This window comes from Colius striatus, chromosome W, assembly GCF_028858725.1.
Source record: "Colius striatus isolate bColStr4 chromosome W, bColStr4.1.hap1, whole genome shotgun sequence".
Classification (NCBI taxonomy): domain Eukaryota; kingdom Metazoa; phylum Chordata; class Aves; order Coliiformes; family Coliidae; genus Colius; species Colius striatus.
Window position 1 is genome coordinate 21,160,099 of NC_084789.1, and position 19,559 is coordinate 21,179,657.

At 46.9% G+C, this 19,559-nt stretch overlaps 1 protein-coding gene across 6 annotated transcripts in view; it reads left to right on the forward strand.

Annotated features, from left to right (window-relative positions):
- Window positions 1–19,559, forward strand: part of LOC133628672 (protein TANC2-like) — a 300,674-nt gene that overhangs the window by 256,608 nt on the left and 24,507 nt on the right. For all 6 annotated transcript variants that reach the window (XM_062017099.1, XM_062017100.1, XM_062017102.1 and 3 more), the window contains 4 exons: window positions 12,138–12,260; window positions 12,829–13,065; window positions 15,647–15,832; window positions 17,795–17,888. In XM_062017099.1, coding sequence (XP_061873083.1) covers window positions 12,138–12,260; window positions 12,829–13,065; window positions 15,647–15,832; window positions 17,795–17,888 — 640 coding nt within the window. The remainder of the gene's footprint in view (window positions 1–12,137; window positions 12,261–12,828; window positions 13,066–15,646; window positions 15,833–17,794; window positions 17,889–19,559) is intronic.

A 19,559-nucleotide genomic window follows, 5' to 3' on the forward strand; every position in this document is an offset into this window, starting at 1 on the left:
ATTTCCTTGAGTACGTGCAAAGACTCCCCATTTCCTGACTGTCTTTATTACTAAACAAGCATGTTTGTTATCCCACTCAAGCTTTTCACTCTGTCTCATCTTTTGCTGAAGCCACTACCCATATGACTTTTCTGTCAAGTAGGGAGTGTGTCAGGTCACAGAATCTCAAGGGTTGGAAGGGACCTGGAAAGCTCATCCAGTGCAATCCCCCTGCCAGAGCAGCATCACCCAGAGTAGGGCACACAGGAACTCATCCAGCTGGGTTGGAATGTCTCCAGAGAAGGAGACTCCACAGCCCATCTGGGCAGCCCCTTCCAGTGCTCCCTCAGCTCAACAGGGAAGAAATTCTGCCTTGTGTTGCTTTGGAACCTCTTCTGTTCCAGCTTGTACCCATTGCCCCTTGTCCTATCATTGGCCATCACTGAGCACAGCCTGGTTCCAGCCTCCTCACATCCACCCTGGATGTGTTTGTAACATGAATGAGGTCACCCCTCAGGCTCCTCTTCTCCAAGCTACAGAGCCCCAGCTCCCTCAGCCTTTCAGCACAAGGGAGATGCTCCACTCCATCATCTCTGTGGCCCTGCACTGAACTCTCTCCAGCAGCTCCCTGTCCTTCTGGAACTGAGGGGCCCAGCACTGGACACAATATTCCAGGTGCAGCCTCAGGAGGGCAGAGCAGAGGGGGAGCAGAACCTCTCTGCACCTCCTGCCCACAGCCCTTCTAATCCAGCCCAGGATGCCATTGGCCTTGTTGGCCATGAGGCCACGTTGCTGGCTCCTGCTCATCCTGCTGCCCACCAGCACCCCCAGCTCCCTTTCCCCTCCCCTGTTCTCTAACAGTTCGTTCCCCAGCCTGTACAGGTCATCAATTCAGTGTGTTTTCCCTGAAGTTACCATATTACAGCAGCAGCTTCCCACAGACACAAAGATCCTGACTTTGAAGGTGGTTATGGATATCTGATGCCATTCTAATCCCATTTGATTTACCCATTGTGAAGCCAGGAGAAGATTAATACAGAGCTAAAGCATTTTATCCAGCCAGGGAGTACTTAAATTTGGGTATAGCGATAAACACTGATGAAACAATGCAGAAAACTTCTTTGTCCTTAACTAATCTCTATCAGTTTGAATCCATGGGTACCTTGTGCAGTGTAATGAAGGGACACTTGGAATCTCCTGCTGCACAGGCAGGAGGTGATGACCTGACATGCAGGTGATAAGAAGCTTTCCCACTTCCCTCTTTGCCGCGAAGTTTTCAGCTCTTGGCATAAAAAACCAGACTCGAAGTCTGAAAACCAGGCTCGAAGCCTGAAAAACCAGCTCTAAGCCTACTTCATGCAGCAATCAACCCAGGGTCCGATTCTCAGCTGGGTGGGAAGAAATCAGTCCTACTCAATGTGAGTGATAGCAGAAATCTTCTTCCCCTTATTGAAAGCAGGCTCTAACTTATATACACAGCAGCTTCAAAGCTAGCTCAGCAACAGCAGCTAATAGATTACATTCTCATGTTCATCCTACTTGCGGTTTCTGCCATAAGCAAGCTCCCTCACATTTTCCCATCTTGTTTTTCCCCAAAGTTGTTTTCCACTTTTAACTGTTAGCTGTTAGCTGAAAACAGCCCGACCTTGAGGGATCAGAAAGCGGCCTGCTGTCTGCGCTGACTACATGACAGCAACTGCTTTAACCATGGTTCTGACTCTGGTCTTGATTGTGCATTAAATTCATATAACTAGAGCTCAGGCTGCCTTGCCCCAACAGGCCTAACATTATACCCCGGGATCCATGTCCATGCTCCCTCATTTTTTCTCCACAATTCCCCTGTTTTGTTTTTGCACAATCAAGACTGAATCAGTCAATTTATGCACTGCCTTCGTAATACAACTATATACTATCTTAAACATTATAAGCAAAAGCAAAATAACCAATATCCATCTTAACCCTTCTTTGATTAACATAGTCAACCAAGGTGACAGCTCCCCAAAAGCTGATTGAAGCCAATTATCAAAAGGGTTATAACCCACCGTAATATTCTTAGCATGAGCCTTTAAATATGCCAAATCTTTGTGAATAGGTTCACTATGATCAGAAAGATTAAAACAACACGTGCCTTCAAAGTCTTGACATCCGTGCCCTTGTGCCAATAGCAAAAAATCAATAGGTGCACGATCTTGCAATAAGGCATGTCTAAGGCTTTTCTGGTCTGCCAACAATTTTTCAATAACATCAGTAGCAACATTAGCTTGCTGCTCCGACCAACACACTAATTTTTCTAACTGCCGTAAGGCCTGGGCTGCAGCCAACCCAGGTACAAATGCTGAAGCAAACACATTCGCCGTAATGGACCACAATTGTATTTTACCATCACAATCTCCTTTTAAATTGTGGGTGTTTCTTGTTTTCTGCAACTTGGTAATTTTTAACCATTCCTGCTGTCGAGGAGCAAACAAAGTTAGTTTCCCTAAATAACATGGCCCCCCAATTGGGTTAGCTGGGATTCCCTGCCACGCTCGATCCCCACATATTAAGAAGATGTTATTAGGTAGGGCTTTAGCAGACCCATTGCTCCACAGAGTAGGCCCCTGAGGGGTTCCGCGTTCCCAACCAGTGTTACTCCCCCCATATATCAACCCAGATAAATTGGCCATCCAAGTCCCACCAAATTGTCCTATGGCCAATCCACAATATCCTCCTTTTTGGATCTACAAATTGACTATATGCACCTTCGGGGGAAACATCAGTCCGCTGCTTAACCATATTTTTATATTGTTCCATTCCTCTTAGTCCTTGATATTTAGTCCCAAAGCTAAAACAAGTACGAGTCCAACTCCCATTTGTTATGTTTCCAATTGCTTGACTTCCCAGCAACTCCAACTCTTGTGGGTCCCAGGGAAGAGGGACTTTGAGCCGACTTAATAAGTCCGCGGCACAGTCCGATGTCACTTTGCTGGAACAGGAGGCGCTCCCGCTGACATATTTCTGGAAATCACTAGGATCAAAATCTGGTATCCCAACCAGGCAGGTGCGGAATGTATCACTCACCGACTGAAGACTCAGACAAAAGTCAACTTGGCCTGTCTGATTCGCCCAGGTGACCCACATGTTCTGACGTGGATTCACTTGATCCAATGGCGATGTGTGAACTGTCACCATCAGGATTATTAGGAGTAATAGCCACTCTAGTCCATTTCGCAGGAACCCATATTGGACCTGTAGGTGTAAGCACAGACATATAACCCCTGCCTAAATACTGCACTTTAGCTGGGCCCTGCCATATACCTGTTCGTGGATCTCTGTAAGTTACCCACATTGCCGGCGGTCTTTTGGATGTTTCCACCTTTCCTTGATGCAGTTGAGCTGGAGGTTCTTTCTCCTCCCCAAAGATACATAAATGATTTATAGTAAACAATACCTTAGACAACCGTTCCTGTGGGTCCTGTATGTCAGACATCTTACTTAAATATGATTTTAACACTCGATGAGTTCGTTCCACTATAGCCTGTCCTGTTGGTGAGTGTGATACCCCTGTAATGGGTTTCACTCCCCAGGTTTGGAAAAACTGTCTCACCCGTTGGCTAACATACGCAGGGCTGTTATCAGTCTTAATGGTGCCTGGCACCCCCATAACAGCAAAACATGCAGTGGCATGTCGGATTACATGTGTTACCCTTTCTCCTGCTTGAGCTGTTGCACAGTTACATGAACATATTTAAGCCTTCCAAATTCAGAAATGTGAGTGGAGTCCATCTGCCACAATTCTAATGGTCCCAGACCCCTGGGGTTGACTCCCAGACCTAACCCTGGGCCGTAGTGGCTACACTGCGGGCAAGCCCTCACTATCGCTCGAGCATCTTCTATTGAAAGGTCAAAACTTCTCCTTAGGCCTCTGGCATTTTGATGAAAGGTGGCATGGACTTCTCTTGCCTGATTGAGTTTATTTACAGGCACTCCCAAAGCTACCAGCTTGTCCACTCTAGCATTTCCTGCTCCTAAACCAATGTCATACTTATGACTTCTGATGTGTATTACACAATATGGAGATGTGCGCTGCCAGATAGCGGCCTGCATGGCTCTAAGTAGGTCAAAAAGGCGTCGATTGCGCACATCTTTAATGCGAGCATCTTCTATTCGCTCAGCAATTCCTGCAACATAAAAAGAGTCAGTTACAATATTCAACGGTTTACACCACCACATTTCAAGGGCCCGAACAACCACAAAAAGTTCTAAAGTCTGTAAAGAGTCCATTTCCGTGGCATGTAATAGCTGGTGTTTCCATTGTCCTGCCTCTTCCCAGACTATTACAGCCCGTTGAGATTTCTTTCCTGCATCTGTATATGCTCTAACGGCATTTGACAAAGGTTGCTCACTTAGCTTAGGACGAATAATCCACTGTTGTTGTGTCATCCACGCCAACACCTTAGATTTTAGGGACTGTATGTTTATTTTTTGGGCAGATGACAATAAACTAAGCTGTAGAGGCTCTGATGTTGCTATGATCCATTCCAGATCTCTTTTCGCTATAGGCACATATATCGTTCCTGGCTCTTGGCCGCTCACCTGTAAAATTTGAGTGCATCCCTTTCTAATAAGCATTGCTAAGCCCACAGTTTTTTGTTCAATTGTCCATTTAGGCTGTAACGTGGTAAATAGCCATTCCAGGACGATTAGCCTCTCTTTTTGTTTTTTGCACTGTGTTAATGCACCAAGAAACTGTTCTTTGCCCTGCAAAATGGTCAAATCAATGGGGCAATCTGGATCACGACGATCGACTTGCCGAGTGGTAATGAGGTCAGAAATTTCAGCAATGGTTTGCAGTTGTTCTGCTGTCGGCTGTACTTCTGCCGATGGGTCTGTTCCCTTCAATAGGGGGCGCAGCGGTTCTAGCATGTCATTAGTGATTCTAACAATAGGCCGCAACCATTGCAAATCCCCCATTAATTTTTGTGCATCATTTACAGTTTTTATCTTGGTATGAATATGGAGCTTTTGCGGCCTAATATGAGCCTCCGTAATACTCCAGCCCAAATACTGCCATGCTGGACGTCTTTTTACCTTTTCAGGAGCAATAGTCAGTCCCTGTGCTTGTAATATGGTTTCTAGATCTCTCTCTCGATCTACAGTGAATGCCTCCTCCTGAGCAATGAGGATATCATGCATACAATGATACACAAGCGCATGTCTAATACTACTTACATCCCTAATCAAGCCTTCTAATGTCATTGAGATTTGGTTACTTTGTTTGCTAAGCCAGCATCCTAATTTACATAGCTGAGTTAATAAAGCAGATACTCTTACACCTGGAGCAAATATACTAGTTGCTATTATTGCTGAGGGAGACCAAAGGTAACATGGTCATCACATTCACCAGTAAATGCATGCACAAATTGTTTTTGACAATGATGTTTCTAAATCATTGTGTGATTAGGCATCAAGATCTTCAGTTGTCCCCTTTGTAATCTCGAGGGTATTCCAGGCCATGCCTGGTCCCCACAGACCAGAAAAATTCCCTTTGGTAACTGTACAGGCACAAGACCTGGATCTTTTTGGTGAAGTATAATTGCACCAAGATGTTGTGTTCTTATACACGCCCAGGATGGGATCCACATTCTGTCCCAAATGTTTGGGTATTGCTGATAAAATTAAACATAACACAAAAATCCATCTTTATAGATCCCAATAATTCTAACTCCTGTGGCTCTGTTGTCATTATTGGCAACCATGAAATGATCAAATCCCAGCTGTCAACTTTGCCATTGTTTTTAATGCATTTGGTACAGGCCATTGTGCCACATCTGATGGAATTCCCACCAAACAGGTAGAAAAAGGATTATCTGGAGTGGCCATTGATAAACATGACTGATCGATTGCTTTGGCCAGTGTAAGCCACATGTTTTGCTTGGGTTATTGAAATTGCCTAAAACCATTTACCACAATCATTTGAAGCATCAACAGTATGATAAAATCCTTTTTTTTTTTTTTTTTTTACTCCTGATCAAAAAAAAAAAATCCTTCACCAATGAGTCTAAAACATAAATCACCTTTTAGCTTCTCAATGTCAAAATGTTCTGTTCTTCCAAGTTCCATTCCTGACACCTAAAACACCTTAGAAAGTTTCCACTGTAAGAAAACCACTGTTCATCATCACATTTACAGCAAAATGCATAACATCACAGGCAACAGTTTTTACACTCGTTGAGGCAACGGATTGAGGATGGAAAGGACGAGCCCAGCGGTCCGTGAGGGCTGGGGCCGGTGGTGTCGGCGCGCGGTGTATGTGGGGGGGCACTCCGGAGACACTGACCGGGCGCGGGAAGCGGCTGCGCGGTGGCGGCTGCGGATGGAAGGGGCGGGGGGGTCTGGCTCACTCCGTGCCGTCCCCGGCGCCGGCGGCGCAGTCGGTATTACTCTCTCCTGTGTTTTCTTTCTCCCCTCGCGTGCCCGATGGTGCCCAGTCTAACACGGGGTCGCGCTCCCCAACTCCTCATCCTGATCATCCTGCGCTGCACCCCCGCCCGACTCTGCCCACTTGGCATTCCCCTGCAAGTCGTCCCAGGGGTAACTCGGCGGGCTGGGCTCGAATGGGAAGCAGCTCTCCCGCGGGGGCTCTGCTCCGAAGCCCCTTCGCCTCTCTGACTTTGTAAAAACTCTTGTGTAGAGAAGAACTCTTTTTTTTTTTTTTTTTTTTTTTTCCCCTCGCAGCACGCCCCGCTCAGCGACGGGCGGCAACGGGCTGTGTTTCAGCGGCGACGGGCTGCGCACCGGGCTGGCTTTCAGTGGCGACGGGCTGTGTCTCGATGGTCTCTTGTCGCTCGTTTCTTTAATACTTCCTGCAGGAGCCTGTCCGCTCCCCTGTCTGTTTCTGTCGGCCTCGGCGCAACAGTCAGCGCCAGGGCTGCAGCCATGGCCACACGCTGTTCTGCTTGCATTTCTTTTAAAGTATTTATCACGTCTCTCCAAACGAGACCTAGATCTTTACTGATCTTACTATTGTCCTTATCACCACTAATAGTGGCTTCCCAGAGAAGGTTTCCAATTTCTCGCCACTCACCAGAAAAGGGAGGTGAGACATAATTAGTCCTGATACCAAACAGTCCAGCTGTTGGCTCGGCTACAGTCTCAGGCATATCAAGCCGCTGAGTTACAGCAGTGGCCAAATCCTTTTCCATCTTATACCTCTTCAGACAGTTAATGACCTCTCTCCACGGTTTTATCAGTTTCCGAGCAGTTTTGTCTTTGTCTATAACCAAGTCCCAAAGACAAGTCCCATATGCTCTCCACTCCTCCTCATCAAAATATTTCTCAGAGTCTTTAAAAAAGCCTTTACAATTACCATGTACAAGTAGACCAGATAAATCGGTCAATTTAAAGTCCACCCCCCGCTTTTCTAAAGCGATGTAAAAGTGAGAGTGCTACCTCCTTATCCATGTTGCCGGCTCCTCGTCTCACCGCAACCTGTAGTCACTCCCCCGGGTACAGCAACCTCTGCTTGGGATCCGGCAGGCTTCCTCCGACGACTGCCTCTGCCTCCGGATTTTCAAGTCTCAGCTCCCCGCAGGCAGGCTCCTTACCCGGTAACACCCAGTGATGGTCCCTGTTCAGGTGCCATATGCCGCGAAGTTTTCAGCTCTTGGCCTAAAAAACCAGACTCGAAGTCTGAAAACCAGGCTCAAAGCCTGAAACCAGGCTCGAAGCCTGAAAAACCAGCTCCAAGCCTACTTCATGCGGCGATCAACCCAGGGTCCGATTCTCAGCTGGGTGGGAAGAAATCAGTCCTACTCAATGTGAGTGATAGCAGAAATCTTCTTCCCCTTATTGAGAGCAGGCTCTAACTTATATACACAGCAGCTTCAAAGCTAGCTCAGCAACAGCAGCTAATAGATTACATTCTCATGTTCATCCTACTTGCGGTTTCTGCCATAAGCAAGCTCCCTCACATTTTCCCATCTTGTTTTTCCCCAAAGTTGTTTTCCACTTTTAACTGTTAGCTGTTAGCTGAAAACAGCCCGACCTTGAGGGATCAGAAAGCGGCCTGCTGTCTGCGCTGACTACATGACAGCAACTGCTTTAACCATGGTTCTGACTCTGGTCTTGATTGTGCATTAAATTCATATAACTAGAGCTCAGGCTGCCTTGCCCCAACAGGCCTAACATTATACCCCGGGATCCATGTCCATGCTCCCTCATTTTTTCTCCACACCTCTTCACTTGAGGTCTGCAGGGTTTCTTGTTTTTAAACACGAACAACCTCAGTATTTGGAGGTAAAAAGAGAAAAAGTACAAATGTTTTAGTGTTTTAAAGCAATTACCAGTCTTAGCAGGAGCATATGGAAAGCCTGGCATGGAATGAAAGGGCAAAAGAAGAGTGCAGTAATGATGTGAGAAGACCCAAACTTCAAGCTGATGTATGCTTTGCAAAGAAGTCTTTAATTTCATCTTAAATTACTTAGCTAAAAATGTCTGTCATCCAGAGATGGGTGTCTCTAGTCCCCAGGTTAAGAATGCAATGACAATAGGCAGAAGCACTGAGGTGTGTAAAGGCTTTCTGATACTCCTTGAAATGAATTCTAAAGACCTTGTTTTGAAGGTGCCAATGGCCAAAGAGCAGAGGGTTAAAAATTAGGGATGCTGAGAGCTACATACAAGAGTACAGGACCAAAAGGAAAAGCAAGCCTTGTGTGTGGTTGGCAAAGTGAAACAATGCATGGTCAGATCCTGTGTGGGATAGTCCCAGTGAAGTGGAAACAGTGATGATGGTGTTTTGGTTTAAATTTGTGTCAGGTTGGAATCTGTTGTTGCTGAAGGATTCACCCTGGGCAGAAAAGGGAAATGCAAAAGGAAGATACAGTCTGTAAAATGAGAAAGAGGGCAGTTTTGTTTCAGCAGCTGAATGAGAATGGTGGTGGTGATCAATGGCACAGAATGGAGTTGGAGGCCTGTGGCCAGTAGAGTTGCACAGGGATGGGTTCTGGGGCCAGTCTTGGTCAACATCTTCATCAAGCACCTGGGTGAGGGCACAGAGGGACCCTCAGCAAGTGCACTGCTGGCACCAAACTGGGAGGACTGGCTGATTCCCCAGAGGCTGTGCTGCCATTCAGCCAGATCTCAACCAGCTGGAGAGTTGGGCACAGAGGAACCTGCTGAGCTTCACCAAGGGCAAGGGCAGAGTCCTGCAGCTGGGGAGGAACAACCCCCTGCAGCAGGCCAGGCTGGGGGTGACCTGCTGGAGAGCAGCTCCAGGAGAGAGACCTGGCAGTGCTGGGGGATAATAAACTGACCATGAGCCAGCAACGTGCCCTCGTGGGCAAGAAGCCAATGGCAGCCTGGGAGCATCCAGCAGAGTGTGGGCAGCAGGGCCAGGGAGGTTCTGCTCCCCCTCTGCTCTGCCATATGTGCTGAGGCCTCATCTGGAGTCCTGTGTCCAGTTGTGGGCTCCCCAGCTGCAGAGGGACAGGGAAGTGCTGGAGAGAGGCCAGCACAGGGCCACCAAGATGCTCAGGGCACTGGAGCATCTTCCTGCTGAGGAAAGGCTGTGGGCCCTGGGGCTGATCAGTCTGGAGAAGAGGAGACTGAGGGGGGATCTCATTCATATTGACCAATATCTCAATGGTGAGTGTCAGGAGGTTGGGGCAGCACTTTTTTTCTGTTGTATCCAGTGACAGGACAGGGGGTGATGGGATGAAGCTGGAACACAAAAAGTTCCATTTAAACATAAGGCCAAAATGTTTCAGTGTGTGGTGAGGGAGCCCTGGCCCAGGCTGCCCAGGGAGGGTGTGGAGGCTCCTTCCTTGGAGCTCTTCAAGACCCACCTGGACATGTTCCTGTGTGACCTGATCTAGGTGGGAGCTGCTTCTGCAGGGGTTTGGACTGGATGAGCTCTAAAGGTCCCTTCCAACCACCACCATTCTGTGATTCTATGAATATATTTATTCTTTAAAGGATAAATGTCATCCTTTGTGTCTTGCACTAATACCTAGGTATATATATGTTCTAATACAGCACGTAAGGCTTTGATAGCACATCGGATTATCTTCAGATGGCTGTTCTGAAAACACATGCTCTTCCCTTTGGTCCTGCTGGTGACTCAAGCAGCTTATTTATGGGTCTGATAGAATTAGATCTATTTTGAAATCACTTGAACGTTTGATTATGAAATTAGTTTCCATTTGTCCAATTACACTGTCCCGAGTTCATTGCAATCTCATACTGACCTCTGATGTCCTGCATTGTGTCATTCCAACAGCAGCATTTAAACAGTAGTTCAGATTCCTCAGCTCTTTTTTTTATGCCTCTTTAACACAGAGAGCAGCTCTTTATCTCTCTTTTAACTCCCTGAATTTGGAAGGAAACAAGCTCAGGGAGTTGTTTTTTATAAGAGCTTGTCTAATCTGTTGCCTTCTTTTCATGGTAAAACCGTTTCAAGGGACAAGTCTGTTGATGGCTGGTGTGATGCTTCAGAAAATCTTCCACACCTTGGTGTCAGAGGTCTGCAACTGAGGCCAGCAGTGGGCTTAGATGATGATTCCTTCACATCTTTCTTTAGAGGGCATAAATCCCACCTTTTACTGCTGGTTTTACTTCCTGCCACCCTACATATGTCCTTGTCAGCTCATCACACAAAAGCCTCTACAAACTGAAAGGTGATCCCTCTGCTTTGCCACAGATAGAAGTGACCACACAGCGTGCAAGGAAGCAGAAACCAAGCTTTGCATAACAAAACAGAGTTAAAGATGTCTGTCTAGTTTCCATGGCAACAGTAGCCTTTAATGGGGATTCAATTGCAACCTTCAGGGCCTACCAGCTTCATGCCAGGGAGCACAGCCCAGTGCTGGACTTGCAGATCCATTCCTCTCCTTTTTTACCTGGCCCTTTGCTCCATCTGTTTGCTGCAGAGCAATTGTTGCTCCTTTGAGCTCTGTGCTCTGAGCTCTGGAAGAAGATGGGAGATCTTCTGTATGATCCAAACAGCCTGATGGTGGGCACTGGGCAGGAAGGTTGGAGACAGCCTGGTGTGAAGGTAGGGAAATAGTATTCTAGGCTGTGGTTGAGGCTTCTTTTATCTTATCACAGAATGGGAGGGGTTAGAAGGGACCTCTGAAGATCATCTGATCCAACCCCCTCTGCTAAAGCAGGTCTCATCTAGATCAGGTCACATAGGAACACGTCCAGGTGGGTTTGGGAACCTCCTGAGAAGGAGCCTCCACACCCTCTCTGGGCAGCCTGGGCCAGGGCTCCCTCACCTCAGCGCCAAAGAAGTTTCTCCTCCTGTTCATGTGGAACTTTTTGTGTTTCAGCTTGTGCCTTTTATCACTTGTCCTGTCACTGGCCACAGACAGAACAAAGACTGGCCCCAGCCTCCTGACACCCACCCATTAGGGATTTATAAGTGTTGTTGAGGTTCCCCCCTTCAACCTTCTCTTCCCCAGGCTGAACAGCCCCAGTTCCTGCTGCCTTTCCTCCTCACAGAGATGTTCCAGCCCCCTCAGCATCTTCATAGCCCTGTGCTGGCCTCTCTCCAGCACTTCCCTGTCCCTCTGCAGCTGGGGAGCCCGCAACTGGACACAGGACTCCAGATGAGGCCTCAGCAGATGTGGCAGAGCAGAGGGGGAGCAGAACCTCCCTGGCCCTGCTGCCCATACTGTGCTTGATGTCCCCAGGCTGCCATTGGCTTCTTGCCCACGAGGGCACGTTGCTGGCTCATGGTCAGTTTATTATCAACCAAAATTCCCAGGACTCTCTTCTCAGAGTTGCTCTCATTGTGAGCAGATATTGTCACCCAGTTTAACTGTATGAAGAAGAAGGAAACTTTGTGAATCAATTCTGCCAAAATAATGTGTTTAAAAGAGAGGAGAAAAATAAAAGCAGCATGCTGTGCTCCCTAGCATGACACTTTCAAAGGGTGTTGAGGGAATTCAGATTGCTCATGGTTTAATCCTGCCTTTCCTAGGCCTTAGAGATGGCTGCAGTACCTCTACAAGTTATTTCCTCCAAGCTTATTAATTCCCTGGATGTGACAGATTGTGTCATTATCTTGTGCATGACTGTTAGTGTCTTGAAACTCTTTTGAAATCCAAAGACCCAGAAGGATCTGCCCAGGGCAATTCTTAAGCTTGGATCTAAGTCATCTTTTTCTTTCCTTTTAGGGGCTGAGTAAAAAAGTTGGAGTATCTTCTTCCATCCTACAAGGGCTTTGGATCTCCTACAGTACTGAAGGACTTTCGATGGCTTTGGCATCTCTGAGGAATCTCTACACCCCAAATATAAAGGTATAGGAGGGGTAGGAGGAGGAGGAGAGCTGAGGTGGTACCTGGGCACAGAGTGGTCTCTGTAGCTGCCTGCCCATGGCAGTGGTTCTACCCCAAGCAGTGCTGAGCAGCTGGCTGAGCAGTTGGGATTTTATTACCCTCTGGGATGATCCCTCAACTCTTCTCCATTGACATGGGATCTCCTTTGAATAGCAGCAAGTGAATAGTGAGTTTATGCCTGTGCAAAATGGTTTGTTTGCAATTTTCCTCCCCAAAGACATGGGATAAAGCAACTGGTGTTGGAATTTGACAGCCCAGGAAAGAGCTCTGGCTTAGACAGCCGGTAACTCAGAGGGGATGCCCAAACACAACAGCAAGTGCTCCTGTGTGAGAAAGGGTTTCAGCCAGTGGTAGAGGCTTCAAACTGTCCTTCATCTGGAAGGGTGTTTGGCCCAGCTCCTTGCCACACAGGCAAAAATGCCTAAAGCAGGGCTGGATATTTTCCCAAGTGTTTTTTCTGGCTGCTTTATGTCCTCTGAAGGTCTCTCCACAAGCTTGAGCTAACAAGAGCTGGTCTTCCCCTCTGCAGGTCAGTCGGTTGCTGATTTTAGGAGGTGCAAACGTGAATTACCGGACAGAAGTGCTGAACAATGCTCCCATTCTGTGTGTCCAGTCTCACCTGGGTTACACAGAGATGGTGGCTTTGCTCTTGGAGTTTGGGGCCAACGTAGATGCTGCTTCAGAGAGCGGCCTCACCCCCCTGGGCTACGCAGCCGCTGCTGGATTTCTAAGCATCGTGGTGCTGCTCTGCAAGAAAAGGGCCAAGGTAAAGCCAACACTTTCCTCTGAAAGCTGCTTTGAACTGTCTTGGGCAAGTGTAGAGTCTTACATCTGGGAAACAACAACCCCATGGACCAGCATAGGTTGGGGAGTGAAGTGTTAGAGATTAGTGTAGGGGAAAGGGAGCTGGGGGTGCTGGTGGGCAGCAGGATGAGCAGGAGCCAGCAACGTGGCCTCATGGCCAACAAGGCCAATGGCATCCTGGGCTGGAAGAGGTTCTCCTCCTCCTACACTGTGCCCTTGAGAGGTTGCATCTGGAATATTGTGTCCAGTTGTGGGGCCCTCAGTTCCAGAAGGACAGGGAGCTGCTGGAGAGAGTTCAGTGCAGGGCCACAGAGATGCTGAAGGAAGTGGAGCATCTCCCTTGTGCTGAAAGGCTGAGGGAGCTGGGGCTCTGCAGCTTGGAGAAGAGGAGCCTGAGGGGTGACCTCATTCATGTTACAAACACATCAAGGGTGGGTGTGAGGAGGCTGGAGCCAGGCTGTGCTCAGTGATGGCCAATGATAGGACAAGGGGCAATGGGTACAAGCTGGAACAGAAGAGGTTCCAAAGCAACACAAGGCAGAATTTCTTCCCTGTTGAGCTGAGGGAGCACTGGAAGGGGCTGCCCAGATGGGCTGTGGAGTCTCCTTCTCTGGAGACATCCCCAACCCAGCTGGATGAGTTCCTGTGTGCCCTACTCTAGGTGGTGCTGCTCTGGCAGGGGGGTTGCACTGGATGAGCTTTCCAGACCTCTTCCAACTCTTGACATTCTGTGATTTTGTGGCCTGACACTGTCCTCAGTGATGGCCAGTTATAGGACAAGGGACAACAGGTACAACCCTAGTCTACTCATTGGTGAGGCAGAGTTAGAAGCAGAAAGGGCCTTGGTGTTTGCAAGCCCTGCTCAGCAATAACCACAACATCCCTGTGGTATCAACCTTCTCTTCAGCATAAACCCAAAATACAGCTCTGGAGCATCTACTAGGAAGAAAATTAACTCTAATGCTCACTGAAGAATATCCTCCAGCAGACAAACCCAGGGTGCTGCTACAGACTTAGTGACATGCCTTTGTAAATCTCACATTGACACCAAAGTTGAGTAACTCCTGAGTCTGGAAGAGTGTTGTAGAATTCAGGTGTGAGGTAGGAACCTCCTGATCATGCTGCACTGATTACCTACTGAAAGAGATCCTGGAGAAACCCTTCGACCTCACAGGGTTAAAAATGGCAACGTTGCTTTTGCAGCACAGCAAGTTCTTTGAATAGCTCTTTGAGACACACATTTCCCACAAACTCCTCTCAGGCTTGTCCTTGTTTAGCTTTGTGGTGAGTGTTTGGAGTTTTAATTGTATATAATGAGTGGAGTTGAACTATTTGGTTGGAAGAAGAAAACTGGGCTGAGTTTTGAAGTGGAACCTCCTGGAAACAATTTGTGGTTTCTCTATATGTTTAACTTCAACTCCAAAAGCAAAATATGGGTCTGTAGGGTTTTGGTATGAAAGTCAGGGTGACTGAGAGACCTGTTTAGATCTTGCTGTAATTAGATCCTGTTTAGATCCTTGTCTGTAATAATGTGAGGATGATATGAAGGAAGAAAGAAAAGTGGGTGACTCCCTACCATCTGTTGGGTAAGAAACAACATTCCCTCTCTAAGAACAGGAATATTTGGGCTACACAATGCAATGCAAAGTTCCTGCCACTTACTATCCTTCAGTATCCCTGATTGTGTTGAGGAAATAACCCTGAGACCTGCTGGGTTTAGTTTGAAGGCTGAGATTCTGGCAGAGAAAACAGCAACCCTGACAGCTGCAGAAGTTGATCAAGGAGAAATATTAGTGTGTTAATGACATTAATGTGTTCTACCATGAGAAATGTTTCTTATATGTTCTGTAATTCCAATACCAGTAGAAATAATCCTTACATTGATCCATTCTCCTACTTGTAAGATGAGAAATGCTACCTAACACATTGCAGAGCACTAGAGGGGTTAATCAGCAGGGATAGGAGCTGATTTTGCCTGTCCTGTATCCTCCAACTTATTGGATAGGACCTAGAAATCCCAGCTGATACATTCAGGCATCAAGTGAAAACTCTGCCTCATCCTAAAAAGCTGACCAAAGAAGTTCCTGCTGGGCTGCCAAGTGCCATCTCTATTTCCCTTTGGCTTGTGCCCATGTTGGGTTTGTGTTTTGTGTTCATCTCCAGGCTGAGGCACTTGTGTGTCTGTCCAAAGAAACAGGATCTGAACAACAAGCTGGGTTTCCTGTTGTGGATTTGGATGAAAGAGTTGGTACCAGTGTGTGTGATTTCAGTCAGCAAGAAAACAGTTGCTGGATTTCAGGACCCAAAAAGGGGGAAAATGCTTTTGCAGCCTTTGAGGTTGAGAAAAGCTGAATATGATAGTAACTGATCCAAAGCCAGGAGGATGCCTGTGCCTGGGACAGAGTTGCTTTGGGAATGGTTGTTTCCAGGTCATGGAAGGGATAGTTTACCAGAGAAATGCACATTTGAAACTAGGGCTGCAAACCTTGAAGACTTTTTTGCCCATTATTTGGCTTCATTGTTTGTTTTCATCTCTTTCCAAGGTGGATCATTTGGATAAAAATGGTCAGTGTGTCTTGGTTCATGCTGCTCTCAGAGGACACTTGGAAGTGGTGAAGTTCTTGATCCAATGTGACTGGACCATGGCTGGGCAGCAGCAGGGAGTGTTTAAGAAGAGCCACGCCATCCAGCAGGCACTAATTGCTGCAGCCAGCATGGGTTACACTGAGGTAAGACCCACCAGCACCTGCAGGCTGGGAAACCAAGGGTTGATTTGGTTTCCTACCCAAAATGTTGACCAAAATGAGCCTTGGAGGTGGAGTCAGTAACTCTGTCTACTCTTCCCATCAGAGGCAGTGGGGTTCACAGATCTCTTGGCAAACCCTGTGGTCTGGGCAGGTGGCCAAGACAGGAAGAATAACAAGCCTTTAAGTTGTTGGAATAAACCTTTAAGCAAGGAAGGATAAACAGCATGTTGCTTGCACTGTTCCTCCAATGCTGCTAGTGGAGTGGGAAACCACATAGCTTTGGAGTGGATGTTGAAGGAGTGAAAGAGCTGAAGAGCTTCCTGCTCAAGATTTGTGATGTGGCAAATGATTTCTGTTTGCTTCCCCAAGAAACAGCCTTGGAGGGGGTTTTTGCATCAGTTGATTGCTAAATGGAGCTCCTCTCATGGACTTGAGTTGAGCTTTTGCTTGTGTGGAGCATAATCCATGAAAACTTAGGTAATGTGCTCAGATCAGGGGAGCTAATTAAAGAAATCTGGGAAATCCTTCTTAACTAAGTGACTGGGAGGTTGAACTGATTAGAAGCAGATGGGACTTCAAAACCCTAAAGAGCTGCAGGCAAGGATGTCACTTGGAACAGGGCACAGAACTTTGTTAAGTGGGGAATTTCCCCCCTAAACAATCCTGGTCACCTTTATAATTTATAAAAAGGAGTTTTGGAACTGTTTCTTATTTCTATTGTACCATAAAAGGGAAATGGCTACTTCTGGAAGATACTCCCGAGTCCCAGTTTTGAGGTGCTTGCAGTCATGGGAGATGCATGCTGGTGATTACTGGCTTGGTTTTCCTCCAGCTTTGGTGATAAACCAAACATTTACGATGTTTATTAAGTGATCTTCATCCCTGCTGAAGCCACGCTGGGTTCTTGCTGTGGTTATACCCCACTGTAACTATGGCAGACAGCTTTAAGCTTCAGTCAGGCAACACGAGGCCCACTGAGCCAAGGGCTTACCCATCCCATCAAGGCAGCAACACACACAAAAAGCATCTACTGTGGAAGGACTATGAGCAGCACCCTCTTGGGTTTTCTGCTCCCTCCCTGTGCTACTTATCATTCCTAATGTCCCATTTAGTACCAGAGCATCACTGGAAAGCAGCACTTGTCACCAAAATCACTGATGCCCTGCCCTGGTGCTTCTCTCAGCCTGTGCCCACAGGCACAACTTATTCCCAGGTACTCAGAGGAAGCTACTTGTAGTCCAGGTGTATCCCCACCAGATAATTGATTCTCCTGGAATGAGAGAAATGCTTTAATCCTTCACTCAATAAAATAAAATCTACCTTTTCTTCTCAGCCTCTTGTTTTCCCACATCACAGGGTTCAAACACTGACAGTTTTCTGCCAGTTTTCAGCCCATTAGATCTTCTAATTTACCCTTTAAGGAAGTTAATTTGCTTCTCTGGGGTTTCAAGCATCCCCAGCTGGAAGAAAAATAGAGTGAAAGTCTTTTTTAACAGGCTGCTTATAAACAGTATTTGCTAGAAAGGAGCTTCTGGGAGTAACTTCATCATGGAGCTTAAGCAAATACAATGAGAATGGCACCACTACATCATTTGTCAATGACTCAGTTTTCCCAGGAGTAAAAGATGATCATCCTCTAAAGGAGATGATCACCCTCACTGCAGCCCACCAAGCAGGTGAGTATGGTTTCCTGAGTGGTTATGGGCATGTCCAGTGCACGTTTCCAGATTGTGTGTGGCAGGACAGACACAGGCTGACATGAGGAAAGCTCATGTGTGCTCAGATCAAGACACTTGGGTAGGTGATTTGGGGGTTCTTATTGCTTTTACAGGGAGGGACTGATCCTTTTTCCTCTGTGTATTGAGAGCAGCTCACGTTTAGGTGGCAGCAGTTTCTCTCTAACACATCCAAGTTGATGAGCTGACAGTAGTTGTTCTGTTTCAGATTGTCTCCTACCTGCTGGATCTTCCAGAAAAAGATGAAGAGGAGGTGGAGAGAGCACAAATCAACAGCTTTGACAGCCTTTGGGGAGAGACAGGTGACTTCTGTAGATGCTGTAGCTTCCTCTTGCATGTTTGTGTGTGTGTTTATGGCTTCCCCATCACCTGATCATTGTTTGGATGAAGGGAGGAGTTCCTCTGATTTGACTTGAGGTGGTTTACAGGTGCCAGGGTGGAGCTTAAGTAAAACAGGGAGGTTTGGTTTTTGAAAGTGCTGAGCTTCTGCAGCTCCTGACGCTTTTCATCTCTGACAACCAGCCCCTTGGCTTCTCTGAAACACCTCTCATTAAGTAAGATGGACACAAGCTGCTCTTTCTCTCTTCATATTGGGAATGCATCTCCCTGTTTCCCTCTCACATGCAGCACCATTGATAAACCTCTCATTATTATTAATCAACCACATGTCCTTTTTGTGCAGTCCTGTCTTTCTGTGTGGCTAACAGAAACCCTGCCTTCCTAATCCCTGCCAAAGCCAAAAGCAGTCATTCACCCCTCCCACTCCACAGGTATGAATTGCACTCTCATCTCCATTCTTTGAGATTACTCAAACCTCACAGAGCTGTTAGCTTTGAACTCCAATGACCTCATTAAATATTACCCACTGTCTTTTGTACTCGACTCACTAATCTGCTCACGTCTCTAGTAATGTTCCTGTCAAGTTAATACACTAAGGTAATGTTTCTGTCTGGATAACAGAGCACTGATTTTGATTCTGTCAGCTTTGCTCAAAGATGACATGATCCAAAGGTACAGACAGAGGCTGGTGTGTGGTTTGGGCTCTGGGCAGGTTGTTGCTGGTTAGAAGAAGGGGACAGGAAGAAGCTGGGTTCTATTTGTATCTATCATACAAGATATATCTGAAAATGCAGCTTTATTAGAGCCTTGTGTTGAATCAATCAAAAAGGATTGCACCTGAGCTTTGAAGGACAGCAGAGAAGGGACAGGTTGTCCTGACAGGGAACCTGGAACAGTGGGGAAGGAATCAGCTCCTGCACCCACAGAGACAGAAGTGAGTGGCAAGAGCATTGTGCCATTGTTAGAAGTAATAAGGGCAATGTATGCAAAGAAGCAATTTAGTCAGTGGTGACTGGGCCAGAGTTTGGGTCTGTTTGGATCTTGAGGGCCACTGTGGAGACAGGATAATGATCCAGAGGCCTTCAGAGTTTGGTTAAAAGCCACTAAGATGTTTCCCTGCCACTGTAACCTCATGGGAAGCATCAGATACTACAGATGCTCTCCTTGAGTTAAGATAGTCCTGGGTTGCCTGGCTGAGTCTAGCAAAGCCTGCTATAAAGCCCCAGGCTTTTTCTGGACTGATGTCTAACCCTACCTGCCCCTGGAGCTCTGCCTTTGCAGGTCACACTGTCCTCTCTCCTGCTCAAGCTATGCTCTCCAGGCTGAAAGCTGAGCACCACAAAGTCCAGCTCTTCTCTTTCCTTGTGTCCTGGGCAGCTCTGCTGTCCCCATCATGCCCATTCTATATCACACACAAACTGAGGAGCCAGCTCAAAAGAGATACCAATGGATCCCATTAAAATTGGTGGTAGGCAAGATGGGAAAAGGAGGAAAAACAAGCCAGCCACCAAATTGAGCAGCTTTTGTGTCATATCACAGGTAGGACAAGTTTCTATGAATCTCAAGACCCCCCTTCACATTGTTTTACTATTCTTTTTCCCCAAAGTACATAGCAAGTTTAGATAAATGTGAAG